The sequence below is a fragment of the Portunus trituberculatus genome, chromosome 48 (genome assembly GCF_017591435.1).
Source record: "Portunus trituberculatus isolate SZX2019 chromosome 48, ASM1759143v1, whole genome shotgun sequence".
NCBI lineage: Eukaryota > Metazoa > Arthropoda > Malacostraca > Decapoda > Portunidae > Portunus > Portunus trituberculatus.
The window spans coordinates 2,278,425-2,301,240 of record NC_059302.1 but is presented as its reverse complement, the minus strand read 5'-3'; the positions used below and the strand labels follow the sequence as shown (position 1 = coordinate 2,301,240).

General features: G+C 42.5%; 2 protein-coding genes and 1 long non-coding RNA gene across 12 annotated transcripts in view; 2 read left to right on the top strand and 1 right to left on the bottom strand.

The window, feature by feature from the left end:
* Positions 1 to 27: 27 nt before the first annotated feature.
* Positions 28 to 768, bottom strand: LOC123498490. Its single transcript, XR_006672694.1, has 2 exons — positions 633 to 768; positions 28 to 366 (listed from the first exon to the last, which is right to left on the bottom strand). It is a non-coding gene; the product is annotated as an uncharacterized LOC123498490 (long non-coding RNA).
* Positions 635 to 12,792, top strand: LOC123498488 (phospholipase D alpha 1-like). Of its 10 annotated transcripts, none has more exons than XM_045245632.1 (3): positions 635 to 773; positions 2,688 to 2,932; positions 9,452 to 12,792. In XM_045245632.1, exons 2-3 carry the CDS (start codon positions 2,833 to 2,835, stop codon positions 11,779 to 11,781), a joined length of 2,430 nt encoding a protein of 809 aa, XP_045101567.1. In that variant the 5' UTR covers positions 635 to 773; positions 2,688 to 2,832; the 3' UTR covers positions 11,782 to 12,792. The 10 variants fall into 10 exon arrangements, with proteins under 10 accessions (XP_045101567.1, XP_045101568.1, XP_045101569.1 ...); XM_045245633.1 differs by lacking the exon at positions 635 to 773 and adding an exon at positions 2,067 to 2,300; XM_045245634.1 differs by lacking the exon at positions 635 to 773 and adding an exon at positions 2,123 to 2,296.
* A 1,199-nt stretch (positions 12,793 to 13,991) lies between these two features.
* The window catches only part of LOC123498758 (DNA repair and recombination protein RAD54B-like), a 10,115-nt gene continuing 1,290 nt past the window's right edge, over positions 13,992 to 22,816 (top strand). The window contains 18 exon segments of the mRNA XM_045246162.1: positions 13,992 to 14,120; positions 14,648 to 14,709; positions 14,827 to 14,957; positions 15,316 to 15,718; positions 15,974 to 16,073; positions 16,560 to 16,638; positions 16,641 to 16,663; positions 16,902 to 17,150; positions 17,519 to 17,737; positions 18,257 to 18,397; positions 18,576 to 18,800; positions 19,548 to 19,677; positions 20,051 to 20,126; positions 20,504 to 20,780; positions 21,310 to 21,529; positions 21,791 to 21,950; positions 22,117 to 22,243; positions 22,739 to 22,816. The exon segment at positions 22,739 to 22,816 is cut by the window's right edge and continues 43 nt beyond it. Of these exon segments, the coding sequence (XP_045102097.1) occupies positions 14,852 to 14,957; positions 15,316 to 15,718; positions 15,974 to 16,073; positions 16,560 to 16,638; positions 16,641 to 16,663; positions 16,902 to 17,150; positions 17,519 to 17,737; positions 18,257 to 18,397; positions 18,576 to 18,800; positions 19,548 to 19,677; positions 20,051 to 20,126; positions 20,504 to 20,780; positions 21,310 to 21,529; positions 21,791 to 21,950; positions 22,117 to 22,243; positions 22,739 to 22,816 (2,613 nt within the window). The 5' untranslated portion in view covers positions 13,992 to 14,120; positions 14,648 to 14,709; positions 14,827 to 14,851.

Here is a 22,816-nt window from a genome sequence, read left to right as displayed (position 1 = left end):
TACGTGAATAAATGAAAACTGTAAAGATTATCAGAGAGCATAACAGGTTTCTGTATATACATAATATGCATCAGTTTATAAAGCAAAATTTGCACATGATAACCATGGAACATATTATTTGGTGAGTGAGAGCACTTCCAGTGTCTAGTGAATACATTCAAGTTTGATATTGGTTATGGTAAGTTAACAATAATATAGTTTACCTTTAAACATTTTCTTTGTTAAATTTCTGAGAATAGTTGCGTTCAGTGCTGTAAATAGACCTATGGTTACATGATGACAAGGTTGACGCTGCCGCGCTGCACCCAGTATGCTAACCAACCGAGTCATGAGTGCTGAGTGATGTCGCTCTTATCATTTATCTGGCTGAAAGAAGAATTTTCATTAGATATCGATCGTTATCAAAAATAGTTTAGGAGTGTTAATTTCGTGTAACTTATACTGAAGTTGACACTGAATAGATAGTCTAGATAGTAGATTCTTGGTTTCTATTTACACTTACGTGCTATACCACTCATTGGGATTGTCAGTGACTTTCCCAAGATAGGTAGTGGAGATTAGCTTTGAATTTGGCGGGTCGCGAAACACTCCCGCTTCCCCCTTCCCCGCCACTAAAAATATGCCAGACCAACCTCGACACAGCTGCGGCCTGCCAGTTGTACTCTCCCGCCGCCAGCTGGGAGAGGGTGCAAGCAGCCTCCGATACCTGGTGGCTGAAGTTGGCACAGACGAAGCAGCCATCGAACCCGGAACATAAGAAAGTTTTTAGAAGTGTACCTTCTGCCGCCATCTTGTGTTTCCCCTAGTGGATTTTGTGGTTATAATTTTGGGTATTCGTCTCAAACTATTTAGTGATGAAAGATGAATATGGTGACAAAGTAAACAAACAATAAGAAGCGTAGAGAAGCAAGTTTACATAAGTGTTTGCGAAAAAGAAAGATGACGTGGATATGAAAAGGAAAGCGATGTTTAAAGTGAAAGTGAGGTGCAGAGGAAAGCAAATCTTCCTACTCATACCATAACAGAGGCACCGAGACACGGGAGCCTCAGAGACTAAGTTAGGTGAACCAGCTATCACCCACGTACAATATAGTGTGTGACTACAACAACAGTGAACAATAAAGAACAGAGTCGTGTCAGAGTTGCCACTCACCGCTTTAACACCACGTACTTACATAACCGCGAGATTTTTATTTATTTTTTTTTTCAGTTTGGGTTTATTTTTGTCCTTGAGTGGATCAGGGAAACCGCAAAGCATCTACATGGCTTCTTTGCTATTTGGTTAAGGTTACAGCTCCGTCAGTCAGTAAGAGAGTTTTGTCAAGCAGGATGTCTGTATACAGCTAGTAGCAGGACGGGTACACAACTCACTGCCCTCATACCCAAGGTCAGTCTGCATTGACCTTGTTTATACCTGTCAAGCAGTTGTCATGCGCACTTGTCAGGCGTATTATCTTGTCAAGTGGTAGTGCGCCATGAGAGGTAAGGGCCTTGGCTGATTCGACTGCTTCATTTATTAGTTACATTCTTCGTAGATTTCCTTGAATTAGAGAGGAAATGAATCAATAATGTTTTCATTTATTCTCTTTTGCTTCCCGTAAAACGTAACAAGGGAAGTCAGTAAATCCATCCTTATGTAAGTCTTGGAAGTACAATTTTACCTACAGTGCGCGTGGACATTCCCAGCGGATATGACCCTCGACTGTCACTGATCTCTTCGTTGCCCATATATTGTTTCACCAGCTTGTATGTGTCTGCTACATAACAAAAGTCTCCACTAGTTAGACACATGTCAGATAAGCCATACATGACCTCGCTACGCTGCCTGAGGGTGCCTTGAGGGGGATGCGAGTCACGTCCCGTTCAGTTCTTACTATAATTGTATTCCCTGCTACGTGAACAAGGGCTATGACATGTAAGGAGACTGACAAAATCATCTCCTAGATCGATCGACGGGTGAAGAGTAAGTAAATGGGTTTCCGTTGACCATTATAGATAAGGAAAGCTTTAAAGATTTCCCGTTTTAGGAGCAGGTAAGGGGTCCAGTTACTCGTAATTCCGGGGATTCGAGCCCAAAAAAACCTGAGTGTGGCAATCTATGATTCTGTCGCTGCTAGTGACGTGACTGCCGCCGCCTGACGCACAGAGTGGAGGGTATAAGGGTCGCGCGTGCCAGAGCAGTGCCTTAATTGATGCAATCTTGACAGTGTGTCCCTAAATTGTCGGGTGTCTAGCTTTGGCTGTGATATACTACTGCGTACAAAAGTGGCGACACGCAACCAGGAGGGCTCCAGTGGTACGTGAGTATTTGTGTTGAGTTTTATAGTGGCTTATGACCTTGTGAACAGATACTACGTGAAAAAAGAAAGAAAAAAAAAAAAACAGCTATAGTTAGTAGTGAGGTGTTGGTAAGTTTAACTCTGACTCTACAAAGTGACAACAGGTAACGGTCTCTTCGTACGTACCTACATGTTTGTGTGAAATTGCAAGTGCTACATAAAAGGAAAGTAGGTTGCTGAAAGAGTTGTGTACGAATACGGACTGGCAAACCAAACGCTGCATATTCAAAACAGCAGAAAATATAGTGAAAAGAAAATAATTACCTGAAAAAGAGGAATGTGAGTATACCAGTGAGTTAAACGCTATTTACTCATATTTCTAAAATACACAAAATTTGAACCTTACAGAAAATTACTATGAACATGATGTGCGTGCAAGAAAATTTAGTGATTGTATAGTGCAGAAACTTTCAATAAAGGCAAAGACAAAAAAAAGCTTACAGTGCTGCAATTTGGTGTATATTGTACTGCCACGAGTGAGTGAGCAGCAACCATGGCGAGTCGGTTCTTCTCCAAGCTGATGGGGGCGAAGGACGAGCTGCAGTCCCACGTGCTGGAGGTGGCCGAGACCTACATGAAGAGGGACGACGCAGGTGAGGTGGTGTGGGACAGGCGGCCGCGTGGCTTGAACTGATTAGAGCCAACAGGTGTAGCCCATTCAGAGGCGGATCTATAACGTTTTAACTGATAAAAAAAAGTTAGTCCTAATGATCAGTAATTGGCTTTAGAGTTTATAAGAGACCAATTCGCACCGTGGGTAATACAGGAAGGTGACACTTGTACTGATAAGATAAAATTCATGTAACTAATGGAAGAAATTCGAGGCCAAAACTTTATTTATATATAGTTATGAAAATAATATAACAGGTGGTAGTAGATCCGCTCCTGATGTCCAAGTGACAGGTATGGCTTGCTTTGTTAGCAGTGATGGCATTGTGTGCTTACCGCTTCATTACCGGGTGTCGGGCACTGGAGCGGGTGTGGTGGGCGGTGGCACTAGCAAGCATGCCATGTTTCTTATGGTTTTCTGTTGGATGTTTTCCTCCGTCCCTCCCTCCTGAACGTTTATGTTTCCCTCACTCAGTCCCTCCCTCCATGAACATTTGTGTCTTCCCTCCCTCCTGCCTCCATGAACGCATAGTTTCCCTCCCTCCCTCCCTCCTGCCTCCATGAACGCATAGTTTCCCTCCCTCTAATCCTCCCTCCATGAATGTTTATGTTTCCCTCCCTCCATGAACGTGTATGTTTTCCTCTCCGTCTCTGCCTCCATGAACGCATTGTTTCCCTTCATCCCTCCCTCCATGAACGTTTATGTCTCCCCCTCCCTCCCTCCATGAACGTTTGTGTTTCCCTCCCTCTCACCCGCAACGCTTATGCTTCCCAGTGTTAGAATAACCTACTGGAGTGCGTGCGGCTTGCAACAAGTTCTTTGAGAGGTAGCGCGCACACCATCCACTTTTCCCGTGACGTGTTCGGCCATGGGAAACCATAACAAGTAGAAAGTGTCTACATAACACGTGTGTGAAGTGATCTGCAGCTAGGAAGGAAGGACAAGGTTATTGTTACTAGTATTGTTTTATTTTGTATAATATTTTTTGTTTGCTTATACTTTTATTTCATTTTATTTGTTTATTCATTTATTTATTTTGCTAAGAATATATCCCATAGATGGAACTGGGAGATGACAACAAACTGGTAGCTAATGCATAAAAAAGGTCTGAGAATTTACAGTGCTAATAAGTTTATGAAATACTTCAAGATGTCGTTTATTCAACTCCTTGAGGAAGAAAGTAAGAATAATCTAATGTGTGTTATCATATTTCCTTACGTTAGTTGTCATAATCTGAAGGGCAGACTCTCCTTGCAGTACTAACATTCAAAGGAAGTGTTTCCTTGAACCGTATCACGTGAGTCACAGGACAACCCTTCATGCATGACCGTTTGTTTACTCGCTCGAGGCGGGTGAACTGCTCCTTCATAGAGGAAGAGTAAAGCGGCTATGGATAATTTTGTTGTGTGGGTATGTGTTGGTAAATCTCAGCGCTGTTTACGTGAAGGACGTGAAGAAAAGCAACCACATTGTGCTGTAGTGCTCGGTTTCAAGGACTGTCAGCCCCTCGCCCCGCCCCTCGCTCGCCGCTCCTCAGCCGCGGTTTCCTTCTCTGGGCTGTCAGTCTCTCTCCAGGAACTAGGGAATCCTTGGTCACTCTCTTCTTTCCGTCCTCACTGGCTATTGATCAGGTAACAGTCGCTGTGTTTTCTGTGACTTTGTGTACACAAGATGTTTGTGTAATGTGCACGTGTGCTGGTTAACAGTAAGAAAAATTTGTGATAAGTTGTAGAAATATTTTTCTTCATTAGTTGCAATCAACGAGTGGTTTCATTTAAGGAATTCTGAAACATAGTTGATAGTGATGTGCGTTATTTGTGTATGTTTTACAAAACGTTAGTGAAAATGACTGCGTATGAAAGATGTGACGGGAGGGAGGCCGGCTGGCTGCTGGTGGCTCCCCGCTCTGCCTGTCTGGCCTGGCAGTGTGACGATTAGCGAGCCGACAGAGGCATAAGTGGAGGCTGCCGCAGCTGGCCTCTGTGTTTTGCTGTGCTTTGCTGTTGTTGATGTGTCTGCTAGATAACACATGGCAACTCAGTTCATGCGCTGATGAAACTTAACCAAGGTTAAATATGCTTAATGTCATGCAAACGGTATCTTTTTAGTAACAATTAAATGCCCTGTCGTCCGTGATTGGTGTGTAGCCTTGTAGTACGTAATGGACAAAGGCAGACTCGATCTGATCATTCTTCATTGACTACTGACGTGTGCGATAGATCAAAGTGTATCCTTTGCCCATGGATACTCTTTTTATGAGAAGTTTTATAGTTATTTTTTTCATTTCGTCATGTGTCAGTTCTTCGTTGCTGTATTTCACGCCGGGAAAACATCTTCAGTGTCTATTTCGTAGACACTTTCGTTGATTCCTGTGATGTTACTGTGGCTGTTGAGGTTGTGTGTGTAGATTGTGTAGATGGTATCGCTAGCACAGCGTTCACAGGGAAGGATGGAAGGAGGGCAGGTAGGAGGGAGGGAGGTGTATGTGGCCGCCCTCCAGTCTTGAGGGTCAGGTATTTCTCATAACATTTCATCTCGTAGTGAAACCTTTCGCTCTCCTCGCGGCTGGCTTCCTTCGCCCTTTAATATCCCTCGGAGACAAACAGGTATTGCCAGTAAGTGCAGGACGTAAACAAAAGTTGTCCAAATGAACATACAAGTATTTGACACCGCCAGGATGTAGCATGACGTAGCTCATCAAGATTTTTGTGGGTCGATATATTATGGGAAGGAGTCGGAGGGTTAGTGGGTGGGGAGGCGTGGAGGGATAGTGTGTGTGTGTGTGTGTGTGTGTGTGTGTGTATTGGGGGGGAAGAGAGGGTGTACGACGTTGCTTCAGTCAGTGTAGTGGCTGTCCTCGAGCTGTGGGGTTGTTAGGTGTGCGTCTTGACCTCCGAAACTTGATTCTGTAAGACCAGTGTGCACTTAGTGGCGACGGGGGACATTTAGTTCACTTGTTGTGCAGAGGCCGCGATGAAGTGGAGGTGGTGCGGGTGCTCTGGACGTGATGATGGAGGTAGTGGTAAAGTTCCATTGTTTTCCACTTGTAGCGAGCGTTTCCCTCAGACACACAGATGTAAAACCTTGAACTGTAGTATCATTAAATTATGCGCACTATTTCGACGACTTTGAAAATTGTCTAGTCGAAAACGTCTGACTTTTAAAGATATTTTCACAATTTTAGTATCATGTAACAAGAAACATGCATGATCAATGGAAAAAAGACACCCGCAAGAATTCGACTAGCATTATCTGTGGCATATATGGTTCTGCGGGGCCCTAAAAAAGCCATTTGAAGTATGAACTAATGTTTTAGGAGTGTAAACATGAACATCACACTGAGATAAAAGCGAGCCATGAATGCAGCTTGTCCGTCCTGAGCTGTGATAGAATTTGTTTTGGCGAGTGAGGAGTTGGGAATCTGCCAATGTTGAGTCGTGTAGGGAAGCGGCATGTGTTATCCCGCCGTTCTTCTCCCTGGCAGTCCTGTTCAGATGGTGAGGTGCACAGGAAGCAATTTCAAGGTTGACATTCCACTGAAATTTCCTCGTCTGCGTTGCGATGTAACAGTGAAGGTTGCGGGCTGGAAAGTGGACAGGATGACGGTATTGTGCATCGTTCCCCGCTCTGTTGTGTGGTAGCGATGTATGGATTGGTCAAAACACTCTTGCGGTGAACACCATCCGTATCCCGCGGCTCTGTTACCGCGGCGTGTGTGTGAGAGAGAGAGAGAGAGAGAGAGAGAATCGATGCCACATGGAGCCATTGGGCCGACATTCAGACAAGGTGTGTTGTCTGGCCAGTGCAAGGTGGGAGGCGGGATTGTGTGCATGGCTATCCTGGTGACTCCGCTGCGACGTGACTGTCCACTGCCCTGTGCTCGTGTGTTACGGTGAACCTCCAGTGTGTAGCGTTGAACTGGAAGACAAGGACCCTAATAGGAAAGGAGAAAGTGTTACAGGTTTCTCCGTAGCAGAATAATCCCAAGGTTCACCTGTATAACTGGCAGGGTGATATCGCGTGACACGCAAAAGCATCGGCACCCTTCCCCACCCTCGCGGCACTGAGTAACCCTCGTGTACCTTGCCGCCGAGGGGAGGGAAAATGGGTAAACCTGTATTGCAAAACGTGATATAGGAGTAACAGTGTATAATACCTTTTTTGTCTCTAGGTGTGTGTGTGTGTGTGTGTGTGTGTGTGTGTGTGTGTGTGTGTGTGTGTGTGTGTGTGTGTGTGTGTGTTTCCGCGCCAAATTGCATTGCCAGACGTAAACTTCATCCACAAGTAAGGAATGTTATGAAGACTTTTTTTTTTTTTTTTTTTTGCCTTTATTTTTCTTGCGATGTTAATAATGCCACGTTTGTGTTGGTTATAACTGAGATCACGACTGCGAGTGTCCAGTTCGGAAGACAAATATTATTACTAGCGTTGCAGTTGAGCGTTCCTCTGTCTGTGGCTAGTCATATAGAGTGTTTGCTAGCATTTATTACTTCTCCAGCTCACTTTCCCGAAGCAGAGCCGTTACTCACCACTCTTGAACACAACGAGGCCGCTTGTTACGAAGCTCTTACCGCGACTCACTAGGTCTTTCGCTCTCCACTCCCCTCTCACCCGCATCCACGCCCATTCCTTCCCTCTCCTTCCCTCCCTTTCCTTCCCCATGAGTAACCTCCTTACTTCATGCCCAAATAAGGTTTATTTAACTCTGATTGGGCGTTTCATCACTCGTACGACTCATTTAATGTTATTAAGGAAACATTTATCTTAGTATTTCCTTGATTTTTTTTTTTAGTTTCTGACAGTCTATTGTTATAATAATGTTAACAGGAATGATAATAAATGACTACTTGTGCTTTTGAATCTGTCTTGAGCATCACCAAGATAACGTCACTCAGAATGTTACCAGAATTTAACCTCAGCCTCAGAGAAAAGAAGTGTTAAGTTTCCCTTGTGTTACTGTCACCCTCAGCTGGCCCATTACAAACGTCTCTTATTCGTTGATGGTCATGTAATTTCCAAACCTCACGAGAGAGAGAGAGAGAGAGAGAGAGAGAGAGAGAGAGATCTGGTTGAGTGGTTTTTCACATGTGATGAGTCAAGATAATATGTAGTCAGGGCGATGCAGTGCAGCGCCTCAGCATGTTGGCAGCCAGCTCAGCACGTCCTCCATGACACCTCTGGCCGCCGTGTGGTGACTGAACATTGATTGGCGGGGTCGTGAAGGTGGCTGTAGTGGTGATGACGTCAGTGTAGTGATGATAACTAATATAATAATGTCTGCGTAAACATTTGACATATAAACGTAATTTCGGCAGTGATGCCAACTGGGCGTGGCGCCGCGCCATGTGTGTGTGTGTGTGTGTGTGTGTTCTCTAGCGTGACTTCAGTCTCGTGAGCGGGATGAGTAGAAAACCTCGTTGCCGTTCTACATAAGTCATATTCAGCACTTTTCACTGATATAAGGAAACCAAAGTAAGTGAGCCGGACACTATGTAAAGACAGCACCAGTAACAGCCTCAGCAGTAGCCCAGAGCACTGTGAAACACGTGGAGTGAAGGGAGACGCCCGGCTGTGGCGGCGGCTGGGCGAGGGAGCGGGGGCAGCCAAGGATGTGTTTGGTGTGCTTCCTGCAGTACTTAGGGGGCGTCATGGGTCGCACAGCAGCAGGAGCTTGTGGTGCCAGGCAAGGCGAGTATGCCCTCACTGAAGACGACAAGCAAGAGGAACGACCTGCCTGCCGCTCGCGACATGACTGGCGCTACTACCTGTGCTGTAAGTCGTCAGTGCGGGCCGACCTTCCTTCGTGTGTCTCCAGCACGAAGGGAGGGGCAGATGTTGTGACTTTGCATTAATGTGGTATTGTGTTCTTCGTTGTCCTGTGTTGCATGTATATGGTAAATCTACTTCCCTAGCATTATTGCTGTGGTTATGACCTACATTCATTGTTTATTTTGCTTCCCATGTAAATGTCTAATGTCGAAAGCTGGAATAAAAATTGGCATGATTAAGATCCTTCGTGAGTTAATCGAAAGCAACAGCATGTGTAGTTAAAACATTTGAGATTCTCTCTCTCTCTCTCTCTCTCTCTCTCTCTCTCTCTCTCTCTCTCTCTCTCTCTCTCTCTCTCTCTCTCTCTCTCTCTCTCTCTCTCTCTCTCTGTGTGTATATATATATATATATATATATATATATATATATATATATATATATATATATATATATATATATATATATATATATATATATATATATATATATATATATATATATATATATATATATATATATATATATATATATATATATATATATATATATATATATAGAGAGAGAGAGAGAGACTGATTGATGGATTGATTCATAGATGAATAGATATAAAGACACACTTGTTATTTTTGGGACTTTATAAACAACATTTGTAGTGGATTACAAAGGTGTAGACTGTAGATAGATGATGAGTATCGTTCATAGAGGAATTAATGTGTGTGCGTTTGTGTTTCAGGTCTCGGCAGCAGTGGAGAGCGTGCAGAGCGAGGGAAGATGGTGTTCCTACACGGCGTCCTGTACATGGAGGTGATCGAGGCGAAGGACCTCCCTGACGTGGACACGTCCTGGTTCCGCTCTGCAAAGGATGTTTCCGATCCTTACATCACGGTGGACACTTGCTTTGGGGGCAAGAAGACGTGTCGCATCGCCAAGACCTCCATCATCTTCAACTCACTCAACCCTCACTGGAACGAAAAGTTCAGAATCGAGATGTGTCACGAAACCGAGTCACTGCTGTTCACCGTCAAGGACCTCGACCTGATAAAGGTGGAGTGCATGGGCTACATGAGCATCCGAGCCGACGAGCTGCTGCAGGAGGAACCAGTCACCGGTTGGTTCCCTCTCATCGGCAAGAACGGCACTCCCTCGGGGTCCATTAACATATCCTTGCGTTTCCTCTCTGTATCTTCGATCACACGCTCAAACGAGGTGCCGGACACAGTGTTTCCATTGCGTTCTGGCTGCCGTGTCCGCCTCTACCAAGACGCACACACGCCGGCAGTATCACCCATCACAGACGTGGTAGCGGCTAATGGGGAGCCTTACCAGCCACCGCAGCTGTGGGAGGACGTCACTCAGGCATTAGAGAACGCTCAGCGCCTCATCTATATAATCGGGTGGAGCGTGAAGGCGGATCTTAGTCTTCTTCGGAATGGAGAGTGTGAGAACCTGGGCGACATGCTGAAGCGCAAGGCGGAAGAGGGTGTGAGGGTGATGGTGATGGTGTGGAACGAGGCCATGAGCACTGACCTGTACACACCAGGAGTGATGGGCACCCACGACGAGGAAACTCGTATCTTCTTCGAGGGCAGTGAGGTGGAGGTGTTCCTCTCTCCACGTCAGAAGAACAAAGGAAAGATCATGGAAAACAATTTCGTATCAACTCTGTACACTCACCATCAGAAATGTGTCATTGTAGACGCCGAGGCGGAGGGCGACGAACGTCGGCGTCTGGTGGCATTCGCTGGAGGTATTGACCTAACAGATGGTCGATGGGACACTCCTGAACACCCACTCTTCAAGACGCTTCCTCAGGAACACCAACATGACTTCTACAATGGTGTGTGTCAGGCCAGTGTGACTATAGGTCCTCGCCAGCCGTGGCACGACATTCACATGTATGTGGAAGGCCGAGCTGCCTTCGATCTTCTTACTAATTTCGTTGAGAGGTGGCGGCGTCAGGTCCCTGATCGTGAACAGCGGTTGTTGGCAGTCTCCGAAGATGACTTTGTGCTGGACTGGGAGGCACCTGACGAGTCCCCGTGGAGCGTGCAGTTCTTCCGTTCTATAAATTCAGATTCAGCACAGTTTGACACCAATGTGTTGGATCGCCTCTTGACTCGCAAAGGACGCCTCTTTGATAACTCCATCCAGCGAGCTTATGTGCACCACATCCGGCGAGCTAAGAGGTTCATCTACATCGAGAACCAATACTTCCTTGGGTCAGCTCACGGGTGGCTAGTGCAAGAAGCCAAATGTCCTCACCTCATTCCTATTGAACTCACCACCAGGATCATCAGTGCTATCAAGGCTGGGGAGGACTTCCGAGTGTACGTTGTGGTGCCCACCCATCCCGAGGGCGATCCAACCTCCTCCGCTGTCCAGGAAATCCTACACTGGCAGCATCGTACCATGGAGATGATGTACCGAAAGATAGCTAAGGCTATCCGCAAGGCAAAGATCAACGCCCATCCTACAGATTATCTGGGCTTCTTCTGTCTGGGCAAGCGAGAAGGGGTGGAAGAAGTGCCGGAGGGGCTGGAGGAACCAGACTCCAGCTCAGTGGCCGGTAAAGTGCGTGAGAGCCTTCGATTTATGATTTATGTTCATTCTAAGATGGCCATCTTTGACGATGAGTACATAATCGTGGGATCGGCCAACATAAATGAACGAAGTATGAGTGGCAACCGAGACACAGAAATGGCACTCGGCGCCTTCCAGCCACAGTATACCAAAGAGGAGTGTGGCGACGGAGAGATTGAAGGTGATGTGCACACGTTCCGTATGTCTTTATGGGCAGAACATTGCGGCTCGCAAATGGAGGAGCACAAAAGTCCAGCCTCCGCATCTTGCATGGCCGCTCTCCGGGATCTGGGTGAAGCCAACCTACAGAAGTACCTCTCACCTGAGCCAGAGCACAACGATTCTCATCTGATGAATTATCCGCTCGCGGTTACGCCAGACGGCCACGTGGAGATGAGAGAGGATTGTCCCAAGTTCCCAGACACTGGCGGCTCAATCACTGGAAAGAACTCAAACTTCCTTCCAAACTCTCTCACTACATGAGCGGGTCTTCACCGCCAGAGAGACGCCGCAGGACGTGCCTCAGCAGTGCCTGGGAGATGCCACGCTGTCCCACATATGTCTCTGTTTGTGCGGGTTTGATCAGTGTGACGTTCACTCATGGAAGGGACGCCGCCCTGCTGGAGAATACAGTGGTTGGTTTTACTTCAAGGTACAAAGTCGCACATAAACTGTTAGTGTAACGTAACTGTAAACACATAGCTTGTCTTTATATTTTGCTTACTGGCACCGTTTCATTGCGAGTGGCGGCGGTGTCTGCGTCCAGAGCACATTTGAATGTTTTTTTTTTTAAAGAAATACTACTAATTAAATTTAGTTGTTGAAAATAAATGAAGTTTATTTTATCTCATTCGTCATAACTACTTGTAAAGTGTTACAATGAAAGTTGATAATTAAGAAACAATCTTGATGTGATATGCGTAATGAAAGCAAAAAGAAAAAAGGCTGCAACAGATGTGCATGCTTTGTGTAAATCAATATGCCGCTCTAGAGGGTCAATCGCATGTTGTTTGTGATGTGTGATTTTTTCGTCATGTTCCCTTCAAGTAAACAACTACGCGCTGACTGCAGTGTAGCATGGCAGTCGTGAAGCAGCCTGTAGGGGCGAAGAATGTACTAAATGTTCAAAGTATGCCTTACCGTGTTCTCGCTGCTTGGCCAGGAAAGACAAAAGTACTGTGTGTGTGTGTGTGTGTATTGGTGCTCGACATTTTGCAGTTATTTCATTATGCTTGATGACGCATTTAGATACTTTATTATTACTATTCTGTATGTATAGAACATAAAGGGAAATTCTATCATAATGTTGAGAAACTTTTGACATGCATGTATTGGAATGTATTATTATTCGATAATGTTTGGTAGGAGATAATGGTTTTACTTCAGGAGAGAAATATAATTGAATAAAAAAAAAAAACAGGAGAGAAAAGCCCGCATAATTATAGGCTGCTATATAATTGTATTTTAAATAAACCTATTACTTCAGCACAAATATTTCACAGTATTTCAATATCCGAAAAATAACAAGAATTTTTCAGCCTTAATGCATGTTTTAGACTTCACAGAGACAATCAAATCCACTGGATGACTTGTAGATACTTGATGAGGATGACGCCAACGTGATGGCTTTCCTCCCGAGAGTGATGTCCACCCATGGCTTCCCTCAAGGCGCAGCTCTCTATACCATCATCAGCAGCCGCTCCGGAGTGTTACATTGGTCCTTGGAGAGCTAGAAATTAACAAGATGGTGAATTTCTGCGTTGAAAGCGGTGTACAAATGTAAAAGATTTAACAAAGATGAATTGTATTAGTCATTCATGAGAAGCTGAGTTATAAAGATTCACGTCATAAAAGTGCTAACATGTATCAAGGTGTTGCTATGTTGTGCGTTCATGAATATCTGTGTGAAAGATCGTGATTGGGTCATGATGATAAGCAAGGCAGCGGACATGTGGAGGAAAAGTGTTGATTGACTTCTAGTTGTAAGTAAGGCGTGAGAAGCGGTAGCTGCTCTCTCTCTCTCTCTCTCTCTCTCTCTCTCTCTCGATAAAGAGGCCACCATAAAGAGACGAGTACAAGATTCACTCAGGAACTCTGCTAAAGGTTGTCCATTGTGTATTTTTCTCATTCACCGAGTCGACAGTGGTTTTGATATGGAAGGCTGAGAGAAAGACTGTCACCTCTGAATCACCTACTACATCGGTAAAAAGAGAGAGAGAGAGAGAGAGAGAGAGAGAGAGAGAGAGTTATCTTTGGTAAAAGAAATCACTGGAAGGCCTAAAAAAAATACCCTAAAAGTAAATACATGAATAACTAAACATGAATAAAGAAAAATCATAATAGAAGAAATCTTAGCAGATTACGACACCTGCATTTTGGATCAGCTTATCTGAGAAAAATCTGATAATGTTTGTCCAGTTTTGTGATAATCTCTCTCTCTCTCTCTCTCTCTCTCTCTCTCTCTCTCTCTCTCTCTCTCTCTCTCTCTCTCTTAATGAAATAGTAAAAATAAATAAGATAAATGAAGCGGTTAATAATAAAAGTTTAATAATACTACATACTACTGCTACACTAACCAATATTATACAAACATTGAAAGGAAAATCAAGCAAGGCAGTGTTGTATTTATCTCGCCAAATCTCGCTGTTCCTCGCCGAGTCTCGCATCCTAGATTGTGGCGGGAGATGGTAAGTGGAAAGTGGTGTCTGTGTGCTGAGTGCTGACCTGTCTATATTGCACTTGTATGAAGAAAATAGACTAGTGTTCCATGAGGAGAGGCACGTGGAGGAGTGAGGGATGAGCACAGCGCGAGGCCAGCCAAGGTGACGTGTGGTTCAGGTAATGCAGTGGCGGGGTGGTCGTCAAGGCTACCTGTTGCTGTACTTGGGGCGTTTGTGGTAATGTGCTGGTGTGATAATGTAGTGCTGGTAATGTTGTGCAGGTGTGGTGTGGTAATGTAGTGGTATGATGTGGTGCAGGGTCGGCGGCGGCTCACTGGTAGGGCGGTCAAGGCTACCTGTTGCTGTACTCGAGGCATTTGTGATCCTTGTAACATGACCTGACGGGACGGACAAGATACGAGGGCCGCTTTAATCTCATGGTATAATTTTAATGGGAAATCTTGATAATATTTCCGTCTCCTTACAATAAAGGAACTTACATAATCTTGCAGGACACGCTAAGACCATGCACTGCAATGGAAAGTTTCATGCTGTTGCTCAGGCAGTCACATCCAGGAAAACTTGGTTGGAATTGATTTTTCAGACTCCAGGAGTAACATACAGCTCATTGTTGGTCCAAGATGACAAATGTGTGTCATCATGATAGCTATATACTGTATTTGTTTCAGGAGGTGTATGTTGGAAATATAACCAGATCAGTTGGAGAGCATCAATTTCTCTACTTACTGAGGTAACTTTTAACAAATATAGTGATTACAGTATGTACGGAGATATATTGTATGGCTATACATATTGAAACTTATGAACTTGACAAATAGTTATGTATGACAGTACATAATGTTTTCAGTATATAGGTACAAGCCAAGGTCAGCATGAGGCGCTCAGCTGCTCCCTCACAGCTGCTGAAGCGAGCACAGCAGTACCGGCCGCCTTTTGTCAGCCCGGCAGCCAAGCGTCCTTGTCAGACTGCACAGGAAGGTGGGTGGTAGGCATTTGTGACTTGTATCAGCCAACAATTTATTACTTGCTTTACAGAAAGGATGAGGCAGTGGTTTGTACAGCACTGAGCTACTCATATGAAATTAAATCACTTATATTTGTCTTAGTTACGTGTCTGTGAATGAGATTGATGCTGATGGTAATATTTCAGTAACATTTTTTTTTCCTCTCTGGAGATTATCATTTAATTGTTTTAAGTTAGGTAGCTTGTTATGTAGGATTGTAAGATGTTGGTTTATGTACATAGTGACTGTTTTGTATTTGTATTTTTAAGTGGAAGGCAACTTACATTAATGCCTTGGTATTTTTATTCATAGCTATTCTCTTTTCTTTCTAGATGTACCTCAGAAAGCAGAGCCCCAGAAGAAAGAACAACCAGATGCTGTAAAAGTGCGAAGTGCATCTGATATTTTGTCTGTAATAAGCAAGGCATCAACTCTTGGGGAAAATGGTACAAAAAATGATGAAAACTTCCCACCCTTAGAATTTGGAGAAGAGAGTAATTCATCTGCACAAGGTTTTGATTTGTCTCCACTAACAGAGACAGGCAGCAATGTTCCTCACCACTCTAATGTTGTTGGTACAAAGAATTCACTTGGAAATGTCAGGTCTTTCAGTGCACCTGGCAGGCAGTTAGGTGGAGCTCAGAGAGGATGGAACAAACCCCAGCTGAGTGGTGGATCTGCCAACACAATAAGAGGTCTGCCTAGGGAGGAGAACCAGGCCCCATCAGAAACCAAGTATGATATTCCCATTCTAAGATAGTGTTTTTGTGTTGTAGGAAGGGATAAGATAAGAGGATGTAAGTATATGTGTATGTATGTTCTCTTGTGTGTTGAAAGGTTTGTCGTATAAGTTGTCATTTTCTGGTGTGGATTGCAGTCTTATAAGATAGAAAATTTCATCACAGTCTCCTGTTCGTCAATCTTTCTTTCATTATATAGTGTTTGCATGAAGTACTTTCAGGCATCACTCATGAATTGTGTATATTGCAGGTATTATGCAGTGGTGTGGTGTAAGTTATCCCGCAAGAAACACAAGAACTGGGAGGGTGATGCTGTGCTTATTGTAAAGGGCCGGAGTGTCACGCTCAAGGTAAGTATTGCCAAACTTAAGTAATGAAAGTTATTGAAAAGAGTACAAAGATTCTCTTGATGGCAGAAATAGATCATGTCTTACACCAGTGCAATTTTTGAATGAAAAACAATGGAAACACAAATACTGTATAATTCTCTCAGTATTATTGGTCTTGAAAAAATAAGATGATCAATGCTTAAAATTTCCACTGAATCATTTTATATATATATATATATATATATATATATATATATATATATATATATATATATATATATATATATATATATATATATATATATATTATTTATTTTTTTTTTATTTATTTATTTATTTATTTTTTTTGTAAACCTAAAGAAAACACAAATTATATTTTAGTCATCTTTCCAATTTCAGCAATATTTTCTATGAGGATATAGTACTGTCATTCCCCCATTGTAATATTAAGACAGAAAATTTTAAAGTGTAAGATGCTTTCTCTCATCCAGTACAAATATTTTTCAGGATATGGAAGGGAAGGAGATAGGTCGAGGCTCAGGTTATAAACTGAAGGACCTTGGATCACTTGTGGAGGGAAGCACTCTGCCAGTGGGGGCAAGGAGGTGGAGGTGAGTCACTAGAGCAGAGTTGAGCTTTTAGATATGAAGCACAATACAGTAGTGATGTGTGTGTGTGGAAATCAGTTTTAAGAATATATAAGAATTACTGACGTGCATTTTTTTTTAGTTGATCTGAATGTAGCTACTGTATATCTTATGATTTGTGTATTTGTGTATTTGTGTATTTTATTTGTCACTTCTGTTTTGTTGTCTGTTATCATATACATAGATATTCAATACATTACAGATTCAGAATGTGATTAGCGCTGAGAGCTATGCATTAGGGCATTGCTTCCAAGGGGAAGTCACAGTTACCGAGAAAGCTGCATCTTCCCCTCCAAGGCTTCCCAGACCCAAGCCAAAGCCCTTCCGTCTCCCAACACTGGGTCGTCCTGCTGCCCCAGCTTGTTCCAGCACCGAGGCTGAAAATATGCCTCTTTTTAACCCTGCCTTACCAGATGCACTTGTCATGCCAAGACCCCCGGCCCAGCACCAGGTAATGCAAAGAGTGAAGTTGATCAAGAGAATGAGTGGATAGGACATTAGATAACATTGTGAAACTATTTAGAAATTTTTTGTATTACGTATTTATTCCAAGAAATTGAAAAAAATAGTATTAGATTCATTAATGAAGAAGGAGTTGTTAGAATCTTTAGAGCTGTCATTAAATCAAGAAAAATTATGATAATTCTACTGCACTGAAAATTGCAATGAAAAAATTGATATGTCATAATGTCTGGCTTTCATAGACTATAAGTAGATTTTTTTATTTGAAACCTTAATTGTAAGACTGTAAGAGTCAAGATGTGAAAGTGAAAGAGCTGGAAAGTCTCATAGACTTGAACATGTGTTGGTGTGTTTTAGTGGCACCAGAACAGTGGACGCACCTCAGTGGTGGACGTGGTGGTGGACCCTTACCTGGCCGGCCAGCTGCGTCCTCACCAGCAGGAAGGTGTTGTGTTCCTGTATGAGTGTGTGATGGGCTTCCGCCTCCAGACTGGGTGTGGAGCCATCTTGGCTGATGAGATGGGACTTGGAAAGACTCTTCAGTGTATTGCTTTGATATGGACTCTGCTCAAACAGGTCAGTTTCTGTAATATTTCTAAAAAAATTTCTCTCATTTTACATTTAGTTTTCATTTTTGTTGAACATGGAGTAGGTGCTTTGGGCATTATTTTTTGACCTACTAAGTTTAGTTAATTGACAGTTAAGTTGATAGATGTTTATAAGCCTAAGTCTCTGGGACACATTTGGTGTCAGGGCTGTGCAGAGGGGGAGGCGGAGGGGGCTTGAGCCCCTGCCCCTTTGAACTTTGAAGCCCGAAGTGCCCTTTTGCAGCATCTAAGGGGCGCCAAATTGAAGCTGAAAGTCATGAAATAATTAACCCGTAACTTCAAATCCCTCCAAATGCTCCTTTTAAACTTTTGAGCCCCTGCCCCTCCAGTGGTCTCTGCACGGCCCTGTTTGCTGTCGGTGTCAGTCTTATCAGAGAGTTTAGCCTTTGTGTATTCCTGTTTTTAGGAGTAAATATAAAAGTTTTATGTTATCATATATTGTCCTTGTCGTATCGTTTCTATATTTCTGTGTGTTATATTCAAGTAGGGCCCGTATGGCAGACGGCCGGTGGTGAGAAGGGTGTTGGTGGTGACCCCCTCCAGCCTCACCAACAACTGGAGAAAAGAATTCAAGAAATGGCTTGGCAAGGAGCGTCTTGATGTTTTTGTTGTGCATCAACAGAACAAGGTGAGAATTATAGTTTTGGCATAAGAGTGACTGAAACAATGTACACTGATTTTCTGGTTTTCTAGTACTTGCACATAGCCATGAAAGGTAATTCCTGTTGTAGAAGTGTAAGTGTCCTGCTGGCTGCTCTTATATGTATTATTGTGTAGGATTTACTGAGCTGTATTTTTTCCTCAAGGTGGAGCAGTATACATCACAGCAGCATACACCTGTGATGATTATATCCTATGAGATGTTCATGCGCAATGCTGAAATGATCGAGAAAATTGGTTTTGATTTAATAATCTGTGATGAGGCTCACCGTCTCAAGAATCCTGCCATCAAGACCACACACCTGCTGGCCTCCCTGCCATGCAAGAGGCGCATCCTTGTGACTGGCACTCCAATACAGAATGACTTGCAGGTGTGACTCAGAAGTTTGCTCTCACATAACTAAACTCTGCTTCCTTTCAAGGTGTACAGTGTTATTGAAGGAATTATTGTTAAATTACCTTAATTTTTTAATCATATACACTTTTGGTTGTAAGGACAGTAGAGTATATTATAACATGCAACTGCAATGATGTTCTGAAATTATGGTAAATATACAATAAGAATAATGAATTAAAACTGGCAAGATGAACAGAGAGAGAGAGTTCTTATATTTGCCGTGGTACAGTGGAACCACATGCTCTTTAGGGTCTGATAGGTCCCCAAGCTCATGAGCTCGAATCGTGGCTACAATCCGAGTGTAAGAAGGACTGCCTTACTTGGGGTAACAGGTCCCTAATGGGTGGACTTTCAGATAGGAGGTACCCCCTTTAGCCCATAAATTTCTGTGAAAAATCCACACTGTATATATGAGAGAGAGAGAGAGAGAGAGTTGTAATTTTTTGGAAAAAAAATTAAAAGTTAAGGAATAGGGATAGAGAAAGAAAATGGCTCTGACTGGAGGTGGGTTTACTGCATGTATATGTTGTTTTGTGCCTCGTGTATGTATGTATTTTGATGTTTTTGTATATTTCAATTTTTGCATCATAATGAGCTATATATTATGTTGCTATATGTCTCAATAATGTTATAAACCAATATATATATTCTACTACTTTCTACTATTTTTTGTCTAATTTTATGTTATTCTCATGCTTGTCTTCACCTTGTGTCTTGTCAGGAATTATTTGCATTAGTGGATTTTGCAAACCCCGGTGTGCTGGGAACACCGTCCAGCTTCCGCCACATCTACGAGGAGCCAATTGTGGCTTCCCAGCAGCCCAACACACCACTCACTGAGAAGGAACTTGGTAAGACTTGCTCTCATCACCGATGGCCATTCTTTGTTACATAAGTTGCTCATGTTAGGTTGTCTGCAGTTCATTATGTTACTTTATATTGTTAGTGTATGTATGCCTTCATTGAATTCGCTAAGCACTATTCATGATGGTAATCATCTTTTGGGATACTTCTAGAGAGGATGAGGCACTAGGAAAGGTTCAGATGCTATATAAACATGGATGATGGTCATGAATCAGTAATGTCCCTTCCTAATAAGAGATTGTGAATTTTTCCACCTGATGCATTTTATGAACCATCAATTTCATCATCTACAGATCTAAATACTGGCACAAAATGTAGGTGTTATGTAGATGTACCATTTTTATATTTTATTGTCTCAAGGAACAAGTCGTGCCTCACAGCTCAACAGGATCACCTCCCTCTTCATCCTGCGCCGCACCCAAGACATCATTAACAGGTGAAGCCAATGCTTTTGCACACTGGTCGACTTAATGAACCACAAGTAGAAATGTGAATACTGCTATGAAGATATTCCTTCAATTTGAATCACATTACAGTTTAAGAAATGTATGGAAAGGGTTTTAAGATACATTTGAAGTTTTATGAGTTTTGAAAGGAGTGACTAGTTATGTTTGTTTTCTACCTTATTATTTTTTTTCTTTACTTTATTTTGTTATTTCCTTTGTATAAAATAAAATTCTTTACTGTATTGTAAAATTAGGTTGTTAGAATATAACAACAACACAATCACCTCATTTATCAGAATAATGTTGAAAGGATACAGTGACACATGGATTTATATTTGAATTTATAGTAAATTCTTTTATCCTTCAGATATCTTCCACCCAAGGCAGAGTATGTGGTTCTGTGTCAGCCGTCAGAAACTCAGCAGGCCTTGTACTCGGAGGTAGTTGGCTGCCGCAGTCTTCGCAGATGTTTCACTAGCTTGGAACCAGGAGACCATCTGTCGGCCATCTTAGCATTGAGAAAGCTCTGCAACCATCCAGCTCTTCTTGCTGTCAGTGAGGAGAGTGAAAATAAAAATGAATTATCAAAGGATATATCTACATTCATGCCCTCACATCTTGAGGCAGGAGTGTATGACGAGGCTGTGAGTAAAGCATTGGTGTGCCACCAGTGTGTTATGTTACTTGATATACACTACAGTAGCTCTTTGCTTACCATGGATTTTTTAATCAGTTTTAATAATTCTCAATCTTTAACAAACATTGGTAGTTAAAGATCTCTATGCTTATATATCTTCCATTATTCTTAAAGACAAATGGAATAAGAAATGTTTGGCATAGCTTATTCATTCCTATTTTTATTTATATTTATATAACTATCTGACTGTGTTGTCTCCTGGAGCATTCCCCAAAGGAGTGGCCAAAGCAAAACAACTTTTCACAGAAAATTTGGTGATAGTCCAAATTGATAATTATTTCTTCCCCTGCTCAACTTCAACTGTTTCACTGTGCAATATGAATCCACTTCAAGACTAACATTGTCTCCACTCCTCTTGGAGGAAGGTTTGAGATGGATGTCTTAAGAACATTTTCCACTTATATTGCAGATTTGAGAACATTTTCCACTTGTATTGTAGATGGAGGGTTTGAGATGGATGTGTTGGGTTTTCACAGGACAGTGGCAAGCTAGCTGTGGTGTCGTGTATGCTGTGGGCTCTGCGAGAGGCTGGACAAGAAAAGATTGTGTTGGTGTCCAATTACACTACAACACTGGACATGCTGGCTTCCCTGTGTGCTCGCTACAGCTATCCCTACCTCAGGCTGGACGGGTCAACACCCTCAGCCAAGAGGCAACAGCTGGTGGATTCCTTCAACAACAAATACTCCACTGACTGTAAGCTTTTGATTAGCACTGTTAAGTTTGCCATTGTTTCTTGTATTGTCTTCTTATCAGTATTATATCATAGTGTTTCATGAATGATTGGTTGTTATAATTAGTCTTTCATTGCTGCTTGAACATTTTACTGAGTTTTATATTCTATTTTATTCAATTTTTTAGGTTTCTTTGTAGTAGTTTCAGTTTTGTAGGTGGTCATTGATTAGCACTAATTGTGGTATTGTGGACTAATAAATGCTTCATACTTTTGGTGCTTAGTTGTCTTTCTGCTGAGTGCCAAGGCAGGAGGGGTTGGCCTTAACTTGGTGGGTGCGTCACGGATCCTCCTGTATGACATTGACTGGAACCCCGCCACGGACCTGCAGGCGATGGCTCGGGTGTGGAGGGATGGCCAGCACAGGAAGGTTCATATTTACAGGTGTGTTCAGTGTCTGATTTGTTATTATTTATGATAACCCTGCATTTGTCATCATCTTGACCTTTCTGTTAAGATGACTTCCCAATTAATCATTGTGATGTAGATATGAGTAAGAAGCCTCACCATTATCACTTTTATTTTTATTTCCACTCGCTTTTCTTGTCAGGCTGTTAGTGACGGGAACTCTGGACGAGAAGATGTACCAGCGGCAGGTTCGCAAGCAGGGTCTCAGTGGAGCCGTGGTAGATGCCAGGGATTCTGAACGTGTTCACTTCTCCACGGAGGAACTGAAGGTTAGAGACAACAACTACAAACACAGATAGAATTAAGACATAAGTGACTACTTTTGTAAGATTTGCAGATAAATTGGCATTGTAGTGAATAAGAAGTTTGTATTCTTTCTTGTTTTAAGTTCTGTATGTTTGATGATATGCATTACATAATGTAGCATGTGATATTGGAACATAATTCATAATTTTCTGAGATGTTTATGTATCAGAAATATGATGCTTTGTGAAAACATGTGCTTTTATCCTTTTTTGCTGTCTGCTGTTAAATGCTGAATGGGATAGACATATAACCTAAATCCTCATGTCCCACTGACAGTTCATGTATTAAATAAAAATTTCACTTCTTTCCGATCAGTTTTGCATTTAATATGTTGACAAAAATCCGATTTCAGCAAACTGAGCCTAAATAAGTGTGTATCTTTAAAAATGTTCTAATTTTTTGAATTTCATTTAAAACATAAATTGCTTTTATAGACTAATTTATATCTACTTTCTCAGGACCTGTTCACTGTTCACTGGGACACAGCCTGTCTCACCCACGACCTTCTGGAATGTGAGTGTGACCAGCAGGGTGGC